The sequence below is a fragment of the Protopterus annectens genome, chromosome 15.part0 (assembly GCF_019279795.1).
Source record: "Protopterus annectens isolate FY-2018-M chromosome 15.part0, PAN1.0, whole genome shotgun sequence".
NCBI lineage: Eukaryota > Metazoa > Chordata > Ceratodontiformes > Protopteridae > Protopterus > Protopterus annectens.
Window position 1 is genome coordinate 416704011 of NC_056749.1, and position 12773 is coordinate 416716783.

At 34.1% G+C, this 12773-nt stretch overlaps 1 protein-coding gene across 1 annotated transcript in view; it reads right to left on the reverse strand.

Moving 5' to 3' along the window:
* Positions 1-688: 688 nt before the first annotated feature.
* P2RY10 (P2Y receptor family member 10) overlaps positions 689-12773 on the reverse strand; it is a 343312-nt gene continuing 331227 nt past the window's right edge. Inside the window, exon 4 of the mRNA XM_044057151.1 lies at positions 689-4489. Within this exon, the coding sequence (XP_043913086.1) occupies positions 3462-4460 (999 nt within the window). The 5' untranslated portion in view covers positions 4461-4489 and the 3' untranslated portion in view covers positions 689-3461. The remainder of the gene's footprint in view (positions 4490-12773) is intronic.

Genomic DNA, 12773 nt, shown 5'->3' on the forward strand with positions numbered 1-12773 from the left:
TTGGTATTGGCCATGTAATTACCGTAGTTGCAAATACCACAGCTATAAGTGCCACTCTTGGCACCTTCAGTTCTAGTAAAGAGAAGCACTATTTTCACTTGGCTTTGACCAAGAACTTGAGATATTATCTTGCATATGTTTGCTACAGTATGTATGGTTTGGTGTAGTTACTATTCCTTTTAGAATTTGATGTTTTGTTATAAGTGGACATAGTTATTTATGTATGAGTGCATTTGTAGCATAAACTGTAAATGGTATATATTTTGAATGTTATGACATGAACATGATGACGTTGGCGTTCAGTCGTCTTCAGTTTCTTGTTACAACATTAACAACTTAATGGAGGGGGTCACAGAATGATGATGTAGTAATTAAGCTAGACATTCTATAGGTTGTCTTTAATGACTATCCTCTATATTAATAGTAGTTGTTTAAAGTGATTTTATTAAAGTCTGAGGAAGCGTTCGGATCAGAACGCGAAAGCACGTACATTTACTAATAAAGCAATTATTTTTTAGCTGCTGAGTCATGTGGGCGAATTTTATTAACTTTGTTCCTGTTGAATTATACACTTGTTCCTTTGACTCGAGGCCCAGTTGGTGTGATTTGCTGTTCAGCTTTATAGTCATGTCACATGTGACTTCACTCATAGAAATTTGGAACAGAGAAGAAGCATTTCTTATAATCATTTGCAAATTGCTGCCCTCTTTAACATTCTTTATCTTTAATTGAAGACTATAGACATAAACACACTTTACAGCATGGCATTGGCAAGGAGAACAAAACCAAAATGTTAAACACTGAAAAAACAAAAACACTTGTAGCATATAATTCATGTTGGTAGAGACATTCACTGATATTTAAAACACTGGCTTGATACAAATGTGTTCAGAGACAAGAGTTCACATTTACCAAATACTATAAATTCAGTATTCCAGGCTTATATTTAATTCAGAAAACACATTTAAACAAGAAATTAAGAGCATTTTATATACTGTAAAACTTAATATAATAAATCCAATAAAATGTTTTCATTTAAGCATGTTTGGCTGATGTAACTTGCAGCTAAATTTAATAGATCATAAAAATACTCTTATAAAACCAGTCTAAGCTGTGCCCATAAAAAAAGATGAATGACAGCTCTTAGGGTTTGGACTTCAAAGAATCTTTTGAAAATTAATTTGGCAGTTAAGGTTCATCTCATTTTCATTTAGTGCATATTGTCCAAATTATTCTGTTTCAAGAATTTTGATTCTTGGTCCCTCACTAGTAATGTCGTATGTAGTAAGGCAACATTATTCATAGAGCATCCAGGTATCCTGTGCATTTTTATTTAAGAAAAATGTTAGATGCGTGCACTGTACCTATAGTCAGCCTTTTAACAGGGCAGTGATTAACTACTTTCCTTTTCTAACTGTACTCTTGATATTTGATCATTAATAAACAGATATACTCTTCTGTTCTTTTTAAATTGGCAATGACCTGACTTGGGATGCCATCATGCCTTTCTATGTGCAAAGGTACAAAATTTACTATAGATAAAGGAAGTATCATGTTAGTACCAACTAGAAGGCTTTTATTTATTTGTTTACATCAGGACATCGATTCATTTTACTGTTATTGATTAAGGGATCGAGTATCCTGTAATTTAAAACCACTTGTCATGTATATGCCTGCACTCTTCTGAAGTTATAACATAAAATGGGAAAGTTATATATAACTCTACATGAGACAAGCAATATCTGAGTACATAGTTAAAGCTAATACTATCTGTCAGGGACACTACTCTTAGAGAACTGCTTAATACTGTAATCAAAGACCCCATCTCAGCCATATAGATATGTGTTAATTCTTTCAAAGGTGATAGCTGTTGGAAAAAGGTCGATCAAAACTGTCCAAAAGCATGAAGAATTTGATAATAGCTGTTTCGTAGGAATTATATATAATCTAGCTAGGATTTTTTCCTTTATGTGAATAGGATGGTATTTTCCAAAATGGAACTATTCTTATATAAACACACTTGGACAGGCATTTGGCACGAGGGCCAGGAACCAGACTTCATCTCCTTTCCACTTATTCCATCCTTATGCGTTATCGCAGCAGTCCTCTGCTCATTTACTAAAATGGAAACACACTCAATTCAGTGAGACAACAACTCTTCTGACTATGTCTTTATCTGCTTGTTCAGCATAACTACAAACATAGATTTGTAGTGTCACTAGTGGAATTTTTTAAAAAATTCCAGCATCTTACGAAGGCTAATGTTGTACTACTTTAAGCATAACAAAAAAATAATAAATACTTTATATAACTTCAGACAAATAGAGGGTCACATGAATAAGGCTACTATAAGCACTTTTGTGTTCTAGTTGTTTTACATTTTTACATGGAAGCAATAATTTTGTACATGATTCCAAAGATGAGAAAATTATAAAAGCAAATGATGACACACACTTTATAAAAATTTTGAGTAATTCCTATAATACATTCTTTGGCTTGTATTTGAATTTAATAGTAACTGAACTTTTAATAGCCACATTTCCCACTTTGAATAAATATTTTTTAACAGAATTCACACGACTGAATTATATTTGTGTGCTTTACTATATTGGATATTATTTTACTGGAACACAGAGAGACCATTCAGTGTTTACAGTTTATTTTTTGTTTTTGTTGTAATGAGCTAAAATACTCTGAATTATTAAAGTATTGAAGTAGAATAAGAACCGTATCTTTAAATAATTTCCACAGATGAATTTTCCAGGTATAAATATGTTCTCAGTGGCTGCTGTTCCTTAGTAAGACGTATTTGGCTTTGGCTGGAAAAGTGAACAGGATGAGGAAACACCAGTCCTCAATAATATGTTTATCAACCCGCATAAACAGTCTTAACTGAATAAATGCATTCAGACCGGATTAATCCAGTAGATATTTTCATTCTTGTTGCTTTTAAACTGAAAGTCAACATTTTCTCTTTCCACAGTAACCCAATGCAAAACAAGTTTGTCAAACACAAGTGAACCATCCCTCTTTGGCATGATCCTAAAAAGTCAGTAGACATTTTCTGAACTCACAAAACAAATTGTGTAGTCATTTATGTGACATCCCAGTGTTATCCACGTTTTGCTAAGAAATGGCGATGCATTGTTGGTGTTTGTACTTCCAATATTCAGACTGAATTTAGGAAATAGTTGATGTTGCTAAGCTGCTAAGCTAGAATATGCCTTACAATAAGGCACAGAAAATCCTGTAAGGATTTTATTTTTCTTCAAAGGCATACTCTGTGCAACACATCATATCAGGTTCAAGGTGTGCCAGGTTCATTCACTAGAGATGATTTCAAAGAAAACTTTTGAAATCTTGTACAGGATCTGATGTTGCAGTAATGCCACAGAATGCAGTTGTAATACAATCTTGCATTTTACTATTGCAGTTTTTGACAAACGTGATGTCTTTTTTGTCTAGTCTTTAATGGAGGATCCACTTTCTCTGCTCATGAGTCGGCCACGTGTAAGAACACTTCCATGTCTTGATAGCTGTTCTCTGAATTCTGCTGTCATAAAGTAGTATAATATAGGATCCAAGCAACAATTCAGACTTGCAAGACATAATGATATGGGATGAAATGTAAGAATTACTTTACGGTGAGGACAGCTCATGATCATGTTAAGTTTCGTCATTAGATAGAAAGGAAAGTTTATGTGATATGGTGTAAAGCAGAAAAGGAAAACCAAAGCACACATTATAACCATTCTTAGAGCCCTCTTCTTTTCAGCATCACCTGCAAAAACTTTATTTTTCAACAGGAGAGTTTCCAATGTTTTCCATGCACATGTAAAAATTATACAACTGGGAATCACAAATCCTGCTAATTCAGCTATTGTTAGCATAGCAACAGAAGAGCCCAAATTGATTTGTTTAGTAGGAAGATCTGCAAAGCATAAACTGCTGTTGGGAGGGGCAGGCCCATCATTCCTCATAAATAGAAACGGTAAGCAGCAAAGACCAACAATAATCCAAATAAAGGCACATATAATGATGTCATACCTTCTCTTCCATGTTTTTGCTTGGAAAGGATACTTAAGAAACACACAGCGCTGAATGCTTATGCACATAAGGAATACAATACTTGCATACATATTCAGATATTTTAGGTAGAAACATAGCATACACATGGAATGTCCAAAAGGCCATGTATGATTGATATAATAAAATATTCGGAGAGGTAGTGACAACACATGTGCAAAATCAGCAAAGGCAAGATTAATCATGAAGATCACCGATTTACTTCTTTTCCTGATATAACCACACAAAGCCCAAAGTGCAATGCTGTTGGCTAGAAGACCTGGTATAAATATAATCAGGTATGTCACAGCATAAAGAAGCAACTGAAATTGTACAGATTCATTTTCACAGTGTGTAATGTTTTCCATTTTGCTGTAGCAACTTTTTTTATTCATTAATTAATCCCACAAAGAATGATAAACAGCTGCAAAGAAACAGAAAAGGAAAATTAGTTTACAAACTAAGAAATGTAGTCGATTATATCTCTAATACAAGTCACATATTTCCTGCAATCCCCCATTCTTAGCAGCTTTGTTTATATTTCCATTAAGCAGAATGGAACTTTGTTTTAACTTCTGTATTTTGAGTTTAGAAAAAAATAGTACACATTTATACCTGCAAAAGTTGACCATCATGAATCTATATAAATTAAGCACTACTGCATACTTTTTAAATCTCTGTCTATTGCACTTTTTAATTTTTTTTTTAATTATTATCCTTGATTGAGTTTGACTTCTGTCCTTCTGGTATCACTTACCTGGTACAAGTATCCTAATTGTCTTGAATCTTCTGAATGTCTACATTTTCTTCTACTACTCCTGAACTTCTGTCCCAGCATACCACTGGAACGCATCTCTTGTTAGCATCTTATGCATATTAATCAAAATAATGTATATTTTACAACAACAATTCTGCTTTCATGTTATCTTACTTGTTTTTTAAAACATTAATATTGCTTTGTTCTATATTTGAAGGACATATAACCTAGAAGCCAATATAAGTGCAACTTCCTTTGTCAAACATTTTACCCAAAGTGAGAGCGTATAGTTATCTATGTCAGTGTCCTTACATCTTGTCCTACGTTCCCCTATGATAACTTGAGCAAACTGTTGACAAAAAGTGAGAATGGTAACAGGAGAGCTCGAGGCACTAATGAATGTAGCCGTAAATGCATAAGGTGAATGTGCAACACATCTCAGAAGTGAAACTTTTCACATTTCACTCTCAGCAAAACATTAATGTCCTTGACATGCTGTTCTGCAGGAGACTGAGGATGTATAACTAAAATAGAATAACTGAAGCATAAATGATGAAAGGAGGTTCTTCCCATGTACCATTCAGCTGAGGTTATTTTCATACATATAGGTCTAAAAGTACATTGATTTGTTTGCTACCATTAGCTTGATGGTACTGCTAAATTGTGCATCATAGGTGTTCCATCCCACCTTCATAACACTTCCTCCTTGTGCTAAGGCATCACATGTTATATCACTAGACACCCCATTTTTATATTACTGCCACAGGGATCAAAACAAATCAGTGGGGAGACCCCAGTACTGGCAACAGTATTAAATTAATAGCAACTTATGATTTTGTAACAGTGAGGTTTTAGTATAGTCTACTTCTAACCTGCTGGCTTAGACAAGATCATAAATGAACTTCTAGAAATATCCACCTAACAGCACTAATACTGAGAATTTAAGCAAGAGTTACTGTATTCTGCAGTGCATTAAAGGTAAATGGTAAAATGATTCCCAATCAAAAAATAACAAGCTATATCAAGCAAGAAAGAGGAAGAAAAGGAATGCAAGGGAGGTAGGAAAGTAAGCAGATACACAGGTAAGAAAAAAAGGAAGACTGCAAGATGCTGAGGCAAAGCAATGACTAAAAAGCAGCTATGAACAAAGAGATTCATGTTAGAAGTAGAATAACCGATGTTTGGAACAGACAAATTTGCTACAGGGCATCTTTAGTGCAGGGGGTGTAGATGAGTGGGTAAGGGAAGGTTGGGGTTGGAAAGGATAGGTAGTAAAGGCAAGTTCTATAAATGCAGTTAGGACAAGGAAGAGTTAAATAGTGGAAGGATGAAGGGAGGAAGTGAGGTATCAGTGGGGAGAGTCTTAGGGGTTTTTGAGGTTGGGATCTGCCTTGAGAAGCACATTTTGGAGTGATTTTGTTGCCTACCTGGCCCTCCTGTGGTTATTGTGTGTTATGGTGGTTTTAGTTGGGAGAGGTGCATGGGCAGAGAAGAGGGACAGGCTTGTCCTTCTTCTGCCCCCCCCCCGGTGTACAATTTAGAAGGAAGGAAGCTAGAAGTGGGGGAAGTGAGTGGATGGACACTGCTTGCAGCTGGTGGTTTTGGATGGGAATGAGGTTTTGGGATGAAGGTGAGCAGTTGAACGCTGCCTGAAATATAAGAATAAGTGAGCAGGTGGAGGACGCTGCCCTTATCGATGCTCATATGATGTTATGATGATGTGCAAAGAAAAGAATTTATGATAAAGTTATGATGCATTTGCTTTCTTACGTTTGAATCAATAAAAGTTATCAAAGGTCTTTTGGAGTTCTGTTTTTTATTAAAGTGGAACGTGACAAATAACTCAGGGAAAAAAAAAATGTTTTTAGTTATTATCATTCAGAAACTGATGACTCTCATGGCTTTCTGGACCAGCATTGTGCCAGAGTAGGAATAGAAAATATACTTCAGTACCAAACACATCCACAGCTTCACAGTATAAATTTTCGAAACAAAACACAAGTCCAAGCACTTTACCAATATATTCCTTAGTTTTCTTTTATTAACAATGCGATCTGGTACCTCGGCCTTTCGCCTTCAAGGGATCATAATAAGTGTATGCTTCAAGCACTTTTATATACATCTCATAAACCAATTATCACAAACAGTTCACAAACAATTCAATCAATTCATTCAATTATTCAATAAACATTTCTTCCCTATTTAATATTAGGTTTTAACATTTTCTTAATTTATCTTACACATTTTAATATATATATATATATATATATATATATATATATATATATATATATTTTGCTTCAATTCATTAAACATTCTATTAAATAAACACATTTATTCACATTACTAAACAATTATATAAATATATTCATTAATTATATTAACTTATATAAGTTATATTATATTACATTGAATTACATTAAATTAAATTAAATAGCCAGTTCCAAGTTCAGCCCAAAGGGCTTTAGCGTCTTAAATTTCAAAATCATTTTTGTCTCTAATTCCAATAATTTTTGAGAATAATTACTCCCTCCTATGGAAAAAGGTTTACCCAAGACACAAAATTTTAGGCTACCAGGAGAGCCCCCATGTTTTTCAAGGAAATGCTGTGCCACAGGACTTACTTCACTACAATTTCTAATATCTCTTAAGTGTTCTAAAACACGAATTCTAACCATTCTTTTTGTTTGCCCAATATACCAAATGTCTTTACAAGAGCAACATAAAGCATAAACTACACCCACTGACCTACAGTTGAAATAAAATTTGGGATTAATAGAAATACCATTAATCTTCTTTACATTCATCACCCTATCACACAAACTACAGTGTCCACATTGGTATGTACCCAAATTCAAATTATTAGTTTCATTCCCTTTCATAAAATTATAATTTAACAATTCTTTAATATTCTTTCCCCTTTTTTATGAGAAAGTAATATATTCTGGGAATAAATGACCTATTCTCTCATCCTCCTTAATTAAATACCAATATCTCATTATTATTCTCCTTATTTTTTCTGAAAATGGGGTAAATTTCATAACAAAAAATAATTTTTCCCCAACAGCATCTTCTTTCTCATTATATTTTAAAGACATCATTTTTTCCATGGTATATCTTGGTTTAACACATTTCCAAGGACCCTCATTTCTTTCCCCAAGTTGTCTCCTTTTATAACTAAGTAAGATATCTTTTTTATACCCCCTCTCACTTAATCTGGTTTCAACATCATTTAATTCAATGATTTTCTCCCTCTCATCACTAGTATGATCATATATTCTTTTAAATTCACCAAAATGTAAAGAATTTAACAGATGTTCTGGGTGCATACTATTAGCATGCAAAAACATATTTACTGCAGTATCCTTCCTAAAGGGTCTAAAACCAATTTGATCTAAATTATTATATAGTGTTACATCCAGAAAATTAATTTTCTCCCTATTAAATTCATGAAGGTTAATCCATGTTTGTTCATGTTTAGGGTCTCAAAAACATCTAAAAATTCAGCAATTTCACCCTTACAAATCATACAAAGATCATCAATAAAGCATTTATACACAATAACATTCTTTCTGTAGAATTCAGTAGGGTAAATAAATTGTTTTTCAAAAATTCCCATATAAATAATAGCATATGAGGGCGCAAAAGCAGCCCCCATCATAGTCCCTTTCAACTGTAGGAAAAATTCATTATTAAAACAAAAATAATTGTGGGTTAAACAAAATTCCAAAAGGTTCACAATATAAGTAGTCCTTGGCCCATCTCTCAGCATTTCCATCACTGCTTCCACTCCCCATCTCCTACTAATGTTAGCATAAAGTGATTTTACATCAATAGTTACCCAATAATAGTCCTGATACCATTTTACCTTAGAAGTTTTATCCAACAATTCCTGAGTATTAGAAATATGCGCTGTAATTTTATTCAGATATTTCTTAAGGTGGAAATCCAAAAAAATGTTAACATTACTTAATAATGACGCTATACCCGATACTATCAGCCTACCAGGAGGACTTTCCAAACATTTATGTACTTTTGGTAGAGCATAAAAAATAGATGTTCTAGGTTTCTTTATAAACAATTTTAAAACATCTTTTCTATTGAAGAAACCTAGATGTTCCCCTCGCTCCAGTAAAGCTAACAATTCATCATTAAATTCTAGTATTGGGTCTTTTCTTAATCTTTTATATTCAACGGTATTGTGTAATAAATCCGTCACCATTTTACAATATTTCACCTTATCTAGAATCACCCAGTTTTCACCCTTATCAGCGCATTTAAAGAAGTAATCTTTTTTCAGCTTAATCAGGTTTTTAAGCGCCATCCATTCATTCTTATCTAAATTATACTGTTTCCTACTCTTATTAAATTCATCCAGAGCCAAGGAAATTTCCTTGAATATCACTTTAAAAAAAGTAGTAATCGCAGGTACTTTAATATTGGGTGTAAAATTACTATCTGAAGCCAAATAAGGTAATTCTAACTTTCCATAACCAGTATGTAAAAAATCACCATACACTGCCTCCTCATTAGCATTATAAGTTTCAACATTATCAGCTTCATGAAAGTCAGAATCAAATTCATACTCATATATGGACAAATTTAATAACTCATCCATTTCACTCTCTTCAAATGTTCCATCACATTCAGAATCAATCACATTCATAGACATATTTTTCACATTAGTAACTGTTTTGTTGTTCTGAAAGAAAACTTTTAAATATAATTTTCTAATGAAGGTTCTAAGTTCCAAATACACATCTCCAATAGAGGGAAAAAAAAGTTGGTACAAATTTACAACCTTTAGATAAAACATTTCTCATTTCATTATCAAGAGACAAATTCGATAAATTAATAATACACAATGTCCGTATATCATATTCACTCACAGTGAGATTTTCACTTGAAACGATTCCTGCCCTTCCGACCGTTTCTTCCCTGATTATTTTTGCTGTTCTGAAATGAATTATCAGTCCTCACAAGGGCTGATGCATCATTCATGCCTTCACCTTCTGAACTAACAAAGTCTACAGAGTTCGCAAAAGTAACATTTTTACTGGTAACAGTTATTCCATCTTGCTCCCCTGAAGACGCTGACATGCTCCGTCATTTTGGCATGCCTTTTCTAACCTTTGACCTTCTACGTGTAGGCTCATGTTGCCAGGAAAATAAGGTGCCAGTTTCATAGTCTCTAATGTCCCGTAATAACTTATTTCTCTTCCGTTGTATTATATCAGCTTCCAATTTGGTAATTTTATCATTTATCTTAGAAAACTGCATTTTAAAACAGGATTCCTCCACCACCTCATCCTGTAAACGCAGTATTTCAGTTTTCAATTTTTCATGAGCTCTACAGTTACGCTTTACCAAAATGTGAAGCCATTTACCTGTACATTCAAGGGAGGCTTGTTTCCACTCATTGAAGAGGTCCTGTTCCTCTTCCGCAAAATCAGTTGCAGGGAGCCGATCAATTCGAAGCCTTCTTGGTGTCAAATTTAAACTTATGTACTTTTCAAGAAGACGGGTATCAAGAAAAAGAGCAATTTCTTTAGCCATCAGCCTTTCTAGTTTTAGGAAGCAATCATCTGACTGGCTATTATTTCCAACATTCCACGGATCCACAAGAGTAAATTTATTCTCACGTTCATTCATTAAGTCAGCAAAATACATAGTCCCAGGCACATCATGATGCCCAGAAGCCATAGTTGTTTGTGACATCTTAACAGAAAGATAAAGTGCCAAGTCCAAATACTTCACTTCAATACCAAGCACATCCACAGCTTCACAGTATAAATTTTCGAAACAAAACACAAGTCCAAGCACTTTACCAATATATTCCTTAGTTTTCTTTTATTAACAATGCGATCTGGTACCTCGGCCTTTCGCCTTCAAGGGATCACAATAAATGTATGCTTCAAGCATTTTTATATACATCTCATAAACCAATTATCACAAACAATTCACAAACAATTCAATCAATTCATTCAATTATTCAATAAACATTTCTTCCCTATTTAATATTAGGTTTTAACATTTTCTTAATTTATCTTACACATTTTAATATATATATATATATATATATATATATATATATATATATATATATATATATATATATTGCTTCAATTCATTAAACATTCTATTAAATAAACACATTTATTCACATTACTTAAGGAATAAAAAATACTATAGTCCTAAATTAACGCTAAAGAGATCTGTAGGTCAGCTAAAAAACACCATTAAAACAGCTGCTAATAGAGACATAGAAATGAACTACTTATTATTTAGATGGTAGCTTCAGAAACTATAAACTGGATAAGAACACACCCAGAGGTAATGAATCCAATAAAAGTTTTAATAACCTCCAAACAGCACAAAAGGTAATGTAAAGCACTTTTCATCTAGTTGATTCACCAGATTTCCTCAGACAAGGACGATCTGAGGAAGTCTGGTGAATCGACCAGAAGAAAAGTGCTTTACATTACCTTTTGTGCTGTTTGGAGTTTATTAAAACTTTTATTGGATTCATTACCTCTGTGTGTGTTCTTATCCAGTTTGTGTTGTCACTGTGTCTGCCTTTGATCATTTCATTTAGCTTCAGAAACAATGTCAAAGTCCAGATTACATAAACATAGGGGAGTAGAAAAACTCTGACTCTGTACTGCTCTGAAGCTGACGTGGATCTGGAGACTTTTGTACAGATTATGCATTAGCTAATATATTCTGTGTTCTTGGTCATAGTTAGCAGTCAGGAAGAGTAAAAGGTTAATTTAATATAGCCTTTCCTAGTCAATGAAAATACAATGGAATCTCTTATAAAAGAGAAGTTAGGATTCACAGTAGAAAGGCTTTGTGAGACTCTGTTGTCTTGTATGCTCATTTCCTCAAAACCTGCTGACTATTCATCCCACTGAGGGGACTGCAATCTGCTTGATCTTCCCAGAGGGTGAGAGCTGATCTCAGTACAGTCATCATCCATGCAGCCAAGATGGATTTTTCTGGAAATAGTCAGTCCCCCAACCCTGGTGGCTTACATGAATGGAAGGTTTTCAGAGTTATCTCTTTTAATGAAGGTTGAAAGGTAGTCTTAAAACAAATCAAGTTTCCTGGTGATGTGGGAAGTAAGAAGATAAAGATATGCCTTCAGAACCTTAAATGATCATCTAGTGCCTGACAGCAAAAATCCATTGCAGACATTGAAACAGGGTATCAGCCTTTGTGGAATGGAGTCCTGGATCTGAGAACTGCTACTTTGACATCAGATTCAGAGGCATGGAAACTGGAAACACTGTTGGACAGACATCAGTAACCTGAAGAAAACAAGCTGAGTAGTAATAAAAAGAAGATTATGATGGGATTACTGAGCATAACTGACTAATTTTGTGTTCAAGACATGGCTGCCAAGAAATTCACCCTGACAGGAAAGCTTGAGAGGTGAATATCAGCATCCATATTGAGAACACATACTAATGGTCATGACTGGAGAACAGAACACAGTTCATTGTAGTGCATGGAGCTTTATCTGCTCCATGTACAACTAGTTAGAGAAAAAAAAAGAAAAAAGGACTAAGTGTTTTGCTGACTTTCACAATCATAAAGCACTTAGCGAGTGCTGTCAGAAAGATAGCATAGCATATTTTCTTATTTTGCAAAGAAAGTCAGGGACAGATTACTGGCAGAGATATCAGGCAGAAAAAAAGGCTTCTTTTACTTCTGCCTCCATCATTTGCTGGCAAATACAGGCAGGTTCAGCTGTTTAGCACGATAGCTGCTCTTAACAGGAAGCAGAGCATGCTTAACCTTTGCTAAGATTGGGTCTCACACTATAGAGGTACTTGACTGAGATGTCTTTTTCTGGATATCGGAGCATAATCAGTACGCTCCATGCACTGTAATAGAATATCGAAACATTACCCAGGAGTACACATTCAATTGCACAGTTCTGTTCCAT